The sequence below is a fragment of the Sorghum bicolor genome, chromosome 7, assembly GCF_000003195.3.
Source record: "Sorghum bicolor cultivar BTx623 chromosome 7, Sorghum_bicolor_NCBIv3, whole genome shotgun sequence".
In the NCBI taxonomy this organism is placed as follows: domain Eukaryota; kingdom Viridiplantae; phylum Streptophyta; class Magnoliopsida; order Poales; family Poaceae; genus Sorghum; species Sorghum bicolor.
In genome coordinates, this window is record NC_012876.2 from 60,175,977 (window position 1) to 60,191,184 (window position 15,208).

At 47.3% G+C, this 15,208-nt stretch overlaps 2 protein-coding genes across 2 annotated transcripts; one reads left to right on the forward strand and one right to left on the reverse strand.

Annotated features, from left to right (window-relative positions):
* On the forward strand, positions 596-3,917 carry LOC8056934. Its single transcript, XM_021465023.1, has 6 exons — positions 596-1,039; positions 1,200-1,269; positions 1,369-1,487; positions 1,592-2,558; positions 3,263-3,565; positions 3,651-3,917. Exons 1-6 carry the CDS (start codon positions 730-732, stop codon positions 3,727-3,729), a joined length of 1,848 nt encoding a protein of 615 aa, XP_021320698.1. The 5' UTR covers positions 596-729; the 3' UTR covers positions 3,730-3,917.
* On the reverse strand, positions 11,227-14,050 carry LOC8057807 (protein WALLS ARE THIN 1). The gene is made up of 4 exons (XM_002445627.2): positions 13,653-14,050; positions 13,476-13,538; positions 12,827-13,361; positions 11,227-12,045 (listed from the first exon to the last, which is right to left on the reverse strand). Exons 1-4 carry the CDS (start codon positions 13,862-13,864, stop codon positions 11,650-11,652), a joined length of 1,206 nt encoding a protein of 401 aa, XP_002445672.1. The 5' UTR covers positions 13,865-14,050; the 3' UTR covers positions 11,227-11,649.

The window sequence follows — 15,208 nt, forward strand, 5'->3', positions numbered from 1 at the left end:
CTTGTCACTCCACTCGCAATTCGTGTCATCAATCCATCGTCTTCCTCCTCCTCACTCTCACGCATGCAGCCGGAGCACGCTTTTCACCCCGGCCGTCTTCGCCAACACGACTCCAGTCCAGTCACGCTCCGTCCACCTTTCTCCGGCATCTCCCTGGTCGTCCGTCCGGAGCAATCGGGCCGGGGACGCCTCGCTGGAGGGACGTGCGAGTTGGTGGTGGCTACGAGGACACGACACGAGAGGGCGGCCTGGGAAAGCGTCGAGCCGCGGGAGCCCCCCCTCGTCAGCAACAGTGCCGGCTCATGTTACAGTCCCATCGCGTCGTGCACCAACATGCCGCTGCCGCCGCCGCTCGGCTGCTCCATTATTTCCGCCATCATCATCTCCTTCCTAATCACTCGTCTCGTCTCATCAGCTGCTGACCTCTCCTACCCTCGTTCCCAGCAGGCAGCTTTGCTCTTGTGTTCGCATTGCCTTGCCTTGCACCCCTCCCCTGCCGCAGTGCGGCTCCCTCCTCCCCCCTCCGTCCGGGGAGCTCTCCCGCCCGCTCCATTTAATTACTGACTGATTTCCTTCTCCTTCCGACCTTCCCCCCCCCCCCCCCCATTCGCTTTCTTGTTTCTTCTTCCATTCTTCCATCCCATCCGTACCAGCCCAGCCGCCGGTGCCCAGGGTTCCGGTTCCATGCCCAGCGCCGTGTGATCTGATCCGCGGCGCGCCCATTCGCGAATGGCTCCTCCAGCCGGGGCAGGGGCGGAGGGGAGGCCGGCGCGGCGGCGCGGAAACGGCACAGGCACCGGCACGGGCACGGGCACCAGCCCTGGACGCAACAAGGTGTGGGTCGAGCCGCCGGGCAAGAGCCACCACCACCACCAGACTCCGGCGCGGTCGCCGCCCCCGGCCCCGGCCCCATCCCCGACAGCGGCGGCGGCCAAGAGGGTGGCCGTGGTGTACTACCTCTGCCGCAACCGCCACCTGGAGCACCCGCACTTCATCGAGGTGCCGCTCGCCGCCCCGGAGGAAGGTCTCTACCTGCGAGGTCAGTCAGTCACTCATCCCTCCCTCAATAAAGGCGCGCGGCGCCGCGCCGCCTTCCGCTTCCGGCTCGGTCCAAATTCGCCATAAACTCGCTCGCCGTGCGTACCAACAACGAGTTAGCTGATGATGCGATTCGCGTTAATGGGCGTTGCCCGCTGCAGATGTGGTTAACCGCCTCAACGTCCTGCGGGGGAAGGGCATGGCCTCCATGTATTCATGGTCCTGCAAGAGGTACACTCCTGCCGCACTTCGCAATCCAGTTCCAACCTTTAGTTTGCTTTGTCTGATCCCTCCGGCCTGCTGATGTATTCTACTCTATCGCGTTGCCAGGAGCTACAAGAACGGCTTCGTGTGGCACGACCTGTCCGACGACGATCTGGTGCTCCCCGCGCAGGGCAACGAGTACATCCTCAAGGGCTCCGAGCTCCTTGACCGCTCGCCGCCGCCAGGTTTCTCGACGATTGATTCTCTCTGTGACAGTGTGTGTGGCCTGTGAATGTATTGTTTTCATCAGATCTTGGTCCAATTCGTGCTTGTGCTTTTCTTGTTTCAGATCGGCTGGAGAATGGCGCTAGCAACCCAAAGGTGGAGGGCCTGAAGCACTGCAAGGAAGAGTCCCCACAGTCGCGGGGCTCGCAAGAAGGATGCTCCTCGTCGTCGTCGCCCTCCGCCACTGGCAAGGAGATCTCACCTCCGCCTGTCACTCCACGGCCACAGCAGCAGGCGCAGTCAGCAGCACTGCCGTCATCGTCGGCTTCCACCAACCACGAGGATGACCTCAGCCGGACCGCGCATTCAGGCTCGTCCGGCAACCAGTCCCCTGAACCTGCAGGGAGAAACGCTCCACTGTCAGAGGCAAGCTCCCCAGGACCTTCGGAGTACAGAGTCTGCCGACCCATCGGGGCTCAGGATGCCGCCACACAAACAGATGTTAGCGAGAGGGATGTTGCTGCTGAACACCATTCTCGCGTGGCGGGAGTGTCCATGGATACGTCGTCGGATGCTGAGATTCAGGAATTTCATCAGAGGAGCTCGATGCTGTCGCCAAAGGTACCTGAGATCGTTCAGGAGTCGCCGGCTGTGTGTTCCTCTGATGCTTCGCCTGGTGGCAGAGTTGAGACCCTGGAGTCCCTGATAAGAGCAGAAGCCAGTAGGAGGAGTAGCTTTAGGACGCTAGAGGCGGAACACATGCTTGGCCCGATGGGTGTGAAACTGAAGCCGGCGAATTTGCTGATGCAGATCATCACTTGTGGGTCTATATCTGTGAAAGAACACCGAGGCTTTGGGTTCATCCCAACGTACAGGCCTCGGTTTACACAGGTTGAGTTCCCTTCTCCAGTGTTCTCCACTCCTGTGGCGTTGCGACACCTTGACAAAATCCCTTGTAATACAAGAACAGTTGGGATGAGAGCTCCAGAGTCCGAATGTTTCAGCGGCAGCTTGGTTGAGACCAAGAAGCAGGATGAGCCAGGGAGAGGAATCAGCTCACTCAAACGGTCATCGTCTTATGATGAGGACAGGTACAGTATACAATACTAGCACAGATCATTCTCAGCTACTAATCTTGGACTATGGTGCCAGTAAGAATGATGCGTGATTTTATCATGATAGTGTAGCGGCCCCTAGGGGGGTTCCCACACCGTTAATTTCTTAATCCCTGGTGAGGATGCTGGCTAGATTCCTTAGCATGTAATCATGTATGCCTGGATGGTTTGAACCGGTCTGCAGGAAACATGCTTGTTCACCCCTAGCGTAGCCTATCATGCCTCATTATCTTCTGATCAGTAGTTACTGTATTTTTTTTCATTTCATATCTGAAGTCATATTCGTTAGTCACACTCAATGTTGGGTGCTAACTAGTTGCATTAATATTGGGTGCTAAAAACTCAAGTCAATTTCTTATGTCTTCATTCTATGTTATGATAGTATCCTAGACTAGAGATATAGAAGAAGATCAGAGACTCCAACAATAAGATGCTTGAATAAAAATGGTGTAATTACTTTGCGTTGTTACTTTAGATGTCAAACTGAACATGGTATCTGCAATGTGTTACTAAATTCTGTCCAAGCTAGAAATTTGCAGACTATCACTTTATTCTTCAGTATTGTTTTTATGTTGCTCAAGCAATTCTATGTGGGTCTCGCAAAAAAAAAAGGCTAGGACTTGGTTGGTACCGCTGGGTGTATTGAATTTTGACCAGTGCTTCCTTTGAACATTTTTCAGAGTTTATAGAGCAGCACATTCCAAAAGTGATACAGAAAGCTCTTGTGAGTCGGGTAGTTTCAGGTGTCTTCCACAGACTATCAGAATCATATCATGTAAGCAGTCGAGGAATGGAACAATACTCTCCCCTGTCTCTGATGTGAGAAACAGCTCTAGTCAACAAGAATATAGTACTAGATCCTCGCCACTGGGTTCATCAAAGAGTGCAAGCAATAGGATGACTGATCCATCACTGGGTAAACTATCTTCTGCGAGGGTAGAGTCATTCCACGAGGACAAGGACGTGATCAAGATCGAAGAAAGTTGAGTTGCCTCTCACTGTTCTCATATGTCCATCTACTGGTTTTGTTTGTGGATACTGACAAAATAAACTGTTTTAAAACTGCAGGCTTCCTTCCGGAGCTCGGGTTATAATCCAGTCTGCGCCTTTGTGTGAAGAAAGTGATGACAGCAATGAATCACTGTAAGGGCTGTGTTACATATGTTTTTCTTTTTATTTCATTTTACTGAGAGCGACATTTGTTGGAATTTGGTGCGCGTGTGTGGCATAGCTTTTGGAGTAGGTTCAAAGGTATTGATTTTGTAAACTGTGTGAATGTGATAGTCAACATTTTCTCACACCTTGAAGAAGAGAATAGTTTATCTTGCTTTTGTATCTTAGTGCAGTCAGTTTACTGGCTTTATTTCTTCATCGAGTAAATAAGCATGGCTTGTTTACCAACCTGATATATTAATTTGCTGTTTTTCAAATATCAAGCACCGGAATGCAACCCAACCATAAAGCAAACTGAAAATGTGACTATGCTAGGCGGTGGCCGGACCATGCCACAATAAATACATCACTGAATATCTGGATCGATTCTTCTTGTAAGGTTGTAACATGGCCAAATGTCTATGCTTTCACGAGAGCTTGGTGAAACCTTGATAGTACTGCATACAGTATCACATTATTCCTGGACCACTTGAGAGGGCCTGTGATTGGGCAGGACATACAGATGCGGATCTGAGTGAAAAGTGGGAAATGCCTTTGCTTTTGTTCTTATGTGGGACACTTTTGGCCTGCTGTTCGTTGTAGACCTCGCTGCATTGAGCTGGAGTGAATCCCTAAAGGCAAATCATAATGCTGCTGCTGAACTCTAGTCATTTTATTACTTGTCGTAATGCTGGATGGTGGCATGGTGTGGGTACTTGAGCTTTTCAGTCACGGATAGGTGGTTGTTACTGACTGTCCTCTTTGTGGGGTTCTGGAGGGGACTCACAGTAGACTGGATGGTAGTATTACTTGTACCCCCCTTTGAACTGATTGGTCACTCATCTCAGTGGATTTTTGCTTCCTTTGTGATGGATCGAATTCGAATGGCCCAGGTTATTATGTGAGGGAGGGTGTATGCATCTGTGGGCAATGGATCTGATCTGATAATGCTGCTATGCCATGGAGAGCCACGTGCCCTCCGGCAACGCCAGATGTACATGTACTTGTGGAACTGTGAAGCAGTAACACAAGCTGTCTTTGGCTCTGAACTGTTTTCAACCTCAGTGGCATGTTTCTGAACGTGAAATGATAGTTTCTGGCGCCACACGTAGGCGACCTTGTGCTTGTTTAATTTCCCTGTCTTTTGATTCAGAGTATGTATGTATGTGTTGATTACCGTTTGATTGAGGCATCAGCACCGAGCTGGGGTATGTGTTGTTCTGCTAGGGGAAGTAAGGCGTGGCATCCTTGTCTGTGTTGAGCTGTTATGTGCTTGCTTCCAGTTGTATATCACAGCGAGTTGCACAACTGGCACAGTGAGGTCTTGAGTGAGAACTGAAGAATCAGTTGAGCATTTTCTTGGTCTTCGATTTGGTTCTGCTGATGCATGTTGTGATATGGCAGCAATGCAATGCAATGCAATGCTAGAGATATTTTCAATGTTGCAGGAGGAGTAAAGAGGCTACAGAGGCACAGACAGACAAACGAAGAGGACGAGGTTGGATTGGAACATGCAGATGCAGTTCATACAAGGACTGTGGTTCTGGATCCTGCGCTCCTGCCACTGGCGTGGGCCACGGGTGGTTAATATTTTTCTCTTCGAAAAATCAAATCAGCATCGAAATTCAGCGAGCCGAACAGCATGCATGTAAGACCGATAGTGGGTATGGGCTGTTTTTCAGTTTCGCCGGCGGATCACAGTTGGGGCCTCGAAATAATTCAGCCCACTAGTAGCCCATTGTAACAAGAAGCCTGAAATCCTCCCTCCCTCTCGGGACCGACCCTTCCACCCCATACCCGACGGCCGCCGGCTCGGGCAGTCCCCGGTCGGGCGCACGGCGCAGAGACGCCTCGAGCGGTCGAGCACTCGACCTCTTTCTTCCTCTCGGTGTGGATCCCTGCTCACCTCACGGTGCTCCGTGCTCGAGGCTCGACCCCACCCAGGCACCCACCCACGCCCGCCTCGGCGCCTTGCCGCCTTGGCCGCCGCCCGTAAGGCAGCACCGCAGAGGCTGGCTGCCGGCAGCCAGCGCCGCTCACCCAGCGCGCGCACGCGTGCGGCGTGCACAGCAGGGGCCGCGAGCCGCTCGTCGGCGCACCCAGCCGGGCGTGGAGCCGCGGAGGCGAGGGCAGCAGGTACGACGGCGCACGGCGGCCAGCAGGTACGGTGGTACCACGGTGCCGCATCCCTTCCCTGTATCTCGAATTTCATGCATCGTCTAAGTGTCAGTGTGCGTGTTTGTCTTTGTCTTTTTTTTTTTATTGTTGTTGTTGCATTTGTCAGGATTCCTGACTCAGGAAGTGAGCAATGTCGACTCCTGGTGGTTCTAGTGGATCTCAAGCTGCTGCTGCTGCTTCTGTGTGTTCTCGTCCTCAAACTTGTGCACGTGTTGGTGCCAGTTCAGTGACACCACCATCCGATTCAGAAGCACCGCCATCCGACTCTGTAGGTAATACTGATGCGTTAGAGGTAGAAGATGATGTTCCTGTTGGTAGTAAGAGGAAGTTAAGGTCTGAAGTTTGGGAAGAGTTTGATTTGATTAATGTGAATGGGATTTGGAAAGCAGAACGCCATTGGTGTGAAAAACATTTAGATGGGGTAACAAGAAATGGGACAACTCACTTGAAGAATCACCTTGCAGTATGTCAGGATAGAGCTACTAGAAAAGATTTAGAACAGTCCACTCTTAAGTTGTCAGCAAACCCACAAGATGGCACAATCACATTAAAGAATTGCGTATTTGATCAAGATGCTGCTAGGAAAGAACTTGCCCTAATGATTGTTGTCCATGAGTATCCTCTTTCCATGGTGGACCATGTTGGATTTCGCAGGTTTTGTGCTGCATTGCAGCCAGCATTCGAGGTAATGTCTAGAGACACAATTAGGAAGATTATCTTGGATATGTATCGAGTGCAGAAACAATCTATGGTGAATTATATCAAGAAATTGAGTTCTCGTGTTGCTGTTACTACGGAATTGTGGACAGCAAACCACCAGAGGAAAGGTTACATGGCAGTTACAGCTCATTTTCTAGATGATGATTGGAAGCTAAAAAGTTTTCTTATTAGGTAACAATAAATCACAACATGTCTATAAGTTTATTTTGTGTTCTTGTATTATGCATTCTGTACTATTACTTATGATATTTTATTGTTGTAGGTTTATTTATGTTCCAGCACCACATACAACAGAGGTTATGACTGATGTTCTTCATGAAGTTCTCCTAGATTGGCATATTGAGAGGAATCTGTCCGCTATAACTCTTAACAACTGTAGTGTCAATGACAAACTCATGAAGGATATGATTGGCACCGACGGTGATGACCTTGCAAAGAGCAAGGCTGCTATCGAAGGCAAGTTTGCTAGAGAAGGGATGCACTGTGCTGCACATATTTTAAATCTGATTGTGAAAGATGCAATGAGTGTCATGGAGAAGGAAATTGAGAGTGTGCGTGATAGTGTTGCATACTGGTCGGCCACTCCTGAAAGACACGAGGAGTTTGAGAAGATGGCAGCACAGATGAAAGGAAAATATGAAAAAAGAATTGCTCTTGATTGTAAAACTAGATGGAACTCTACTTATATTATGCTTAGCACTGCACTAATATACCAAGATGTTTTTGAGCACCTTGCTTCTAGTGCTCCATCTGTTCCAGCTGAAGATGATTGGAAGTTTGCTAGAGAGCTTTGTGATAGGTTAAAGGTGTTCTATGATGTAACTAAACTACTGTCAGGCACTAAATTTGTCACAGCCAATCTTTTCTTCCCCAAAATCTGCAACATTCTTTTGGTTATTAGGAAGTGGCAAAGCAGTGATATTCCTAAGGTAGAAGAAATGTCTATTAAAATGAAAGAGAAATTCAACAAGTATGGGTCAGATGTGCATCGTTTGATGGCTATTGCTGCTGTCCTAGATCCTAGGTATAAATTACAACTGTTGAATGCTCTTTTCCTCAAAATTCATGGGTTAGAAAGTGTAGCTATGGAAGCTGTCAACAAAGTGAAAGACTTGTTATACAATCTGGTTTTGGAATACCAAGATTCTATGGAGGATGTTGCCACAAAAGATGGTGCTCAAACTAGACCAAGTGCTCCTACTACGGATGATGAAGATTGGACTGACACTTTTGATGATTACATGTCCAAACAGCCAGCCGTGACCTCCACTTATTTGCGAAGAGAGTTAGATTTGTACTTGGAAGAGCCACTGCTGCCTAGGACACAAGAGTTGGATATCATTCAGTGGTGGCAACATGCAGGGCTCAAATACCCAACGTTACGAAAAATTGCACGTGATGTCCTTGCGATTCCTGTGACAATGGTGACATCCGAATCAGTCTTTAGTACCAATGGGAGAATAATTAGTCCACATCGTAGTAGGCTTGCACCATCAATGATAGAAGCACTTATGTGTATGCAAGCATGGTCTCATGCCGACATGTTAGGTAAGTGTAATTTATGTGCTCTTCATTTCGTATAAGTTATAATAATACTAATTTGTGTATATTATATCAATGCAGGGTCTCAGTCCACTTTTATTGGTGCTTTGATGACTTGTCTTGATGAAAAAGATGAAGAAATGGTATTGCTGTTGTTTGCTTTTGTATTCAACTTGTGAATTTACAATGCATTCATCATTCAAGTAATAAGCTATTCTTTCTATTTTTATTTCACAGGATGAAGATGATTCCAGCATATTTGATGAATGATGAACTCACAAGCGAAGATGAATGCTTCATGCCTCCAATTGCCTACCTATTTGATCCAGAAAACTCCTCTCTGTAATAATGTTCTGTTATTTGTTTGGAGGATTATGGATGCTGACTTGCGCTGTTTTGAACTTGTATTGAACTTGGAGTGCTTTTACCTGTGTGGTGTTGCTCTTATTTGTAAAATCTCAACTCTATGTATGACTGTATTGTGCATTCTGGAATCTGGACTAATCCTGCATGTTCTCATGTTCTGGTTCTGCATGGACTGGTCTGGACATATTCTCATGTTCTGTTGCTGCTAGTACTTGTACTTTCATGGTCTATAATTTTATATCTTGTTGGAATAGTTTATCTATTTCGTGTTCTGTTGCAAAGCTATTGTTCGTTTGGCTGATAAGCTATAGCAGAAAGTACTGTTGACTGATTTATTGTGAGAGAAAAACACTGCTGAATGACTGATTTTCATGTACTGTTACAATCTTTGCTGTTTTTTTGAAAAAAATTCAGGTTTCGGATGATCCATCGGATTTTGGGTATTTGCTGGGTTTGATTTTGGGGATGCATTTCCACCAGAATTGTTGTTCGGGGGTGGATTTGGGTTTGAAGTTCAGGTTTCGGTTTTAAGGTACGGAGACTTCACCCGATCTCAATCTATCTGTCCGGTTGCCATCCTTAAACACGGTCCAAACAGGGGTGTCTGTTTTTTTTTTGCAAGAATAGGATGAACCATTTCTCTATTAGGCCGGATGATGACTGATGAGAGTGGATGAGATGAGATAGTTGGCTAGTTATATCCACTATTTAAGCATAACAATTGTTGAAGAATGAAGTGACACTTAGCATCTCCAACGGTTTTGCAAATGGGCTTTGCATTCTTGTTTTTGCAAAAAAGTCTTTAAAACTTCTATTCAACGATTTAATAAATGGCCTTTGTATTTTGGTTAACTTGGCAAATTTCTGGCCAGGTTTGACATATATGCCAACCGTGTATTGCGCTTGGCATTGCATAGCCCCGTGCGTGGTTCCTCTGCTGCCATCGTTTTCTTTCGGCAGATCTTTCGAATTCTGCACATCTCTAGGCATCAACGCCGGCTGTGGGGGAGGCGATCTTCATCAATTCGGTTGTGGGGGAGGTACATACGTCATGGCCATGGATTCATCCTTTCAGTATGTGCATCGGGTTTCCATGGTGCCTAGGGTTTGTGTGTTGGTGCCGGCTGTTGCTTGGACCTTAGAGTCGACTACGCAAAGAAATTTTTCGCCTGAAAAAATAACCGTTGGGTCCACACTTTGGGTTTTGCCAAATCAATTTTGCCAAACCATTGGAGGTAACTTTTTTTTCTCCTCTCTATATTGATTTGAGACTTGGCAAACTCCATGTTTTGTCAAAGATAAAATGCAAAACCGTTGAAGATGCTCTTAAATAGATTAAGACTACATGGAGGCGGGCCGACCTGTATAGGTATAGGCATCGTTGTATTCCAACTTGCAACCGAATCATGGCCTATTCCAAACATTTGTGTTCAAAAAACAATCCTGGCCCGTTTTTCACTTGGGCCCAGCCCTGCTTCATCTTCAGATGGCCATTGGGCAAGGCTCAAGGAGCCGCCTCCTGCCCTTGTATCTTCGACGCTCATGCCATTATTTCTATGCTGGATGCTGCATCCATCCCTTGCTAATGGATTTTGTGAGAGGTGTGAAGCCAACTTACTCCTACTAATTTTGCATCCAGCAAGGATATATCCTGAATGGGAACAAGCTTGATGCAAGGGGAGGGGGAGGGGGGGGGGGTGCGCTTCTGGGCACTCCTCCTGAGGATTGGAGCTTTGATTCATTGATCTCATTATCGATGATCGCGTAGAGAAAAATCAGACATACATGAAGAATCAAGGATTGGAGATGATGAATCCTCATCCTATATTATACCCAATGATGCAATTGTCAGTGTTCTTTCATTTTTTTAGATACGTTTTGGGCTGATTTTGAACATTAGATCTTGCGGCATATCCAATATTTTGAGGGTTGATACTTGGAATCAGCATAAGGACTATAATTTAGCTTCAGTGTCCAACAGGGCTATGTTCTGCATCGAGTAAAGGCACATGGAGAAGATGGTGAAAGAATTTGGATAAAATATTATCTTTTTTATTTTGGATTTTTTTCTTGTGCAGTTTGGGAATATATTGTTCTGAGTTTTGATATAGTTCTCCTTCCCTTCGGGGAAAAAATGTGCACATATTTTAATATACAAATTTTGTTATCTTTGAGCAACACATTGTTTGATCATATGAAAAGTTTATACAACAAAAGTAGTTATCTTGATGTTGTATCTAGAAATACTTTTAAATAATGAAACTTTATTGCCATAAACTATATATTATGAGAGAGAAACTAGGGGTTAAACCGTTGAAGTGTGATATTGAAGACCACATCAAGTTGAATATGCTTTTTATTTATTTATTTTGGGGGGTGGGGGTGGGGGGAGTGTGCCGGGAGAGGGGAGGAGGGAAATAATATAATCCGACAATGAAGAAGGCTGTTCCGTCACTGAATCTGAACTGTGTTGGAAGCCACACTGGAGAACTATTTGCAGCGTGGAACGCTTTGTGGACAGCAGAGTAGCTAGAAGCTAGTAGTACTCTGTATAGTAGTAGTTGTATACTAATGTACTATCTTGTTGAATCCTATTCTGTTTTTCAGTTTCATTATTTTAGGGGTAATAAAGTAGTCATGCTTGCAGCATTAAGTTTTCTTCATCAGAGGCTAACATCAACACACATGCCTCCTCTTTGAACACACCAATCAATTAATATTGACGTACACACTGACGAGATGATCATGCATATACGCATGCTCGTTCCAAACAATCCTAGCTAGCTACGTACGTACGAATTAAAAAAGCAGGTCGTGATCAAAGTCGTAATGACCTGCCGTCGTCTGCTCGCTCACCACACACACACACAATAGTACTAATGCATATACGTAGGTAGCAGCATACATACATACATACATGCCTGAAATCAACAAGGAAAACCTCAAAAGAAGACTAACTGACAATAATACTGGATCGGATCTTATGGCTGCTCCAATCCATGATGAGTTCGTGCAGAGCCGCAGCATGGCAGCCTCATGAATCGTACGCATGCAGCCTCTGATCTCTCCATGCTGCACCACAAATTTAGGATTCATCCATCTCGATAGGTCAGACGTTGTCGGTGGAGGTGGAGGACGGCAGCAGCAGAGGCTGCGTGACGGCCGCCGACGCCGCCGCCTTGCTCCGGATGCCACCACCACCGCCGCCGCCGGCCGCAAGGAGCCCCTCGCGGTCGCCGGCGCCGGAGACGACGAGGGCGGCGGCGGCGTCCCTGGCGATGCGCGCCCTCTCCTCGCTCTTGCCCCAGAGCACGAGGTAGAGGCCGGCGATGATGAGCACGGCGCCGATGATGCCGCCCAGGTAGAACTTCTCGCCCAGGGTGAGCGACGCCATGATTGCCACCACCAGCGTCTGCACCGGCTGGTACACCGCCACGAACACCGGACCACCGCGGTCGATGCACCAGATCTGCACCGCGAACGCCACCCCCGACGCGATGAACCCCTGCATGCATGCACCCTCTGGATGGTTAGGACTTTATTTGGGGCCAATTAAGAACAACAATATATAGTCCAAAAGGTTGTTTATTTGCTTCAGGGGATCGGATCTGATGATGATCGATAAACAAACAACTAGTTAATTAACCCAGCTAGCCAGCAGCTTTTCAGTTGATAATAATGTATACAGAATATGAATGAAAAAGGCGTCATTTGTACAGCTAGCTAGCTATTAGCTTTTTGGTTGTTGCGTGCACCACTTTAGTATACTTTGTGCCTCAGAAATGCACTACTACTCTGTCTATGTCTCCATCACATGACAGGTGCCTGACGTGGCAAAAATCTCGATCTCATTCTCTTGCTACATGTTTATGTACTTGTGCTGGATAATTGAGTAGTACTACGTACTCCGTATGTACTCAATCCATTTCAAATTGTAAGTAATTTGAGTTTTTTAATATCAAGTTTGACCACTCGTCTTATTCAAAGTTTTGTACAAAATATCACTTTTTTTTGTATTGGTTTATTAATAAAAGTTCTTCAAAAATGACTTAAATTTGACTATATTTGCACAAATTTTTTAAATAAGACGAGTTGTCAAACTTAAAGTAAAAAAAGTTAAACGACTTATAATTTGAGATGGAGGGAGTACTATATATATATATGCTACTATAGCCTGCTTGTTTTGAGCATTTTGCAATTTTTTTTTCTTACAATAAATTAGGAACAATACTTTTAGTCATGATTTTTTTCTGCCGAGAGAACAGACTTGACGTATTTATACTCACGGCGTATAGGATTGTGAAGAGCTCGGATCCGGAGTGGAATTTCCAGGCGTCGGCGTCCCTCTCCATGAAGGCGGCGATGACGAGGAACTGGATGACGCCGAAGAAGCAGGTGTAGGAGGTGACGGAGAGCCGCGCCGGGTACTTCTTCAGCACGGGGGCCTGGAGCACCAGCCAGCCGGACCACGACAGGCAGTGCCCGATCAGGTACACGCAACCCAGCGTCCAGTTCTTCTCGCCGGCGGCCACGGCCACGGCCACCTGCTGCAGCTGGAGCTTGTCGCCGCCGCCGCCGCCGCCGCTGGGGCCGAAGATGGTGGGGCCCTTGTAGAGCGTGATGACGGACGCACCCGCCACGCACGCCAGCGTCCCGGCCACCTTGGCCACGCCGTCGCGCCGGTCCAGCCGGACCTTCTCGATCCGCAGCGCCGCCGCCATGGCGAAGGTGATTGCCGGCACCGAGTTCTGGATCGCCGACGCGAACGTCGGCGACGTGTTGTCCAGCCCCAGCAGGTAGAACCCTTGGTTCGCCGTGATGCTGATGATGATGATGATGACATCAACCATGCATGCGTATGCGTGCATATATAATTACTACTAGGATTTTTACTGTATCAGTCATGATCATGATGCAAGCAGGATATATTTTTACCCGCAGAGCGCGAGGAGGAAGAACTGGATGACGAAGTTGAGGGTCAGCTGCGGCCTGTCCTTCCTGCAGCAGGCAGTTCATAGACAACAACATCATCATCATCATCATCAGCGAGCACGTACAGCAGGCAGGCATTATTCCAGCAAGCAGTGCAAGCAGTGTGGCCGGGCGGCGTACTTCTCGAGAAAGTAGGCGAAGGGGACGAGGAGGCAGAGCGCGATGATGTTGCGGTAGACGGGGAAGACGAGCTTGCTGATGCCCATGTTGAGCGCCAGCCGCGACACCACGTGGAACCCCGCGTAGCCGAACTGCAGCGCCAGCATCGCCACGTGCAGCTGCGCCTTCTCCGGCATGCCGCACACCCGCCGCCCCTCCCCGGCGTCCGCCATTGTTGCTGCGTGCGCTCTACTTCGCGCGACGACGCCCGGTTGGCGGTTATTACTTGGCCGAGCTAGATAGATAGCTAGATAGATAGCTAGCTAGCAAGGCCGATTAACAAAGAAGAGTCAGACAGAGGAAATGAACTATATTCAGGCAAGATCGAGCACCAAGAGTGAATGGGGAGTGAGTGAGCTCGGAGGGGGTCGCTATATAAAGAGCAGGCGGAGTGCCAGTGGCAGTGGCAGTGACGAGAGGAGTAGGCGAGTAGCGAACGAGGGTAAAGTTTATTTTGCTCTCAAAGGATATGTGTCTTCACTCATTCACCTATTAGATTCACGTTAAGAAATGTGTAAATATAAATATCAATAATGTGAAACTGCATTAAAATGTGTTTACACATTTTTAATGTGAATCCAAAAGATATAGGAGAGTGAGGAAAAAAACCGCCTTCTTCGCGACCGAGAGAATGTCCGAGGCCGAGTGAGTGATGTTGTACTGTGTGGGCTACATACACTACTGCTGCATGTAGGCCCCACGGGTGGAGTGAGAGCGACAAAAGCTAGAGAGAATTGAGAGGGATGTGGCACTCTCCAACTCTCACTGTTCTTCTCCTTGTCGTATGTCCACTTCCTCTTTCGACTGCCGGGCAACAAGCTATGTCCTTTTTTTTTCATTATACATGATACAAGCCTGCTGCTACCTAGGACTAGGAGTATGTCCATTGCAAAGTGCAGTCACGGTACATGGCAAGCACTCAAGTTGTTCACCATTACCTTATTTCCTAGGGCGTCCCCACTGGAGTTTGGGAAGTGACTCATCATCCTACGTGGAGCTTTGGATGAGTCAATTTCATCGTTGGGGATTACCGACTTGTTAAGAAGAGAGAGAAGTCGATGCAAGATCTTGCATCGGTGCGGCTTGAGGATGCGCCGCTGGAGAAGATGGCCGCGCCCCAGCACACTTGTCGGTGGAGATGGATGTTTGAGATCTTATTGAGAACTACAACTTTAGTGTAGACCTTGTCAAATCCTAGGTTGTTTGAATATTTCAAATTTTAAAATTCAAAGAATTAAAATGATTTTTGGGACTCTAAACCTTTTCAAATAAGAAAAATTATCAACTAAAGTTATAGATCACATCGAGCAATACATTTTTGCATAAATATTGTCATTATCTGAGTTTATATTATTTTTAATTTTTTTTTGGTATAACAATTTCTAGAGGTGGGACTCCTGAGCGTGTTGCCTCTGTTAATCGATTTCTAGAGATGAACTCTTAGAATGCTGTTAATATTCATTTTCCGAGGCGGTAGGAGAGGTCGCCTTTGAATACCCATATCAGTAAACAGAGGC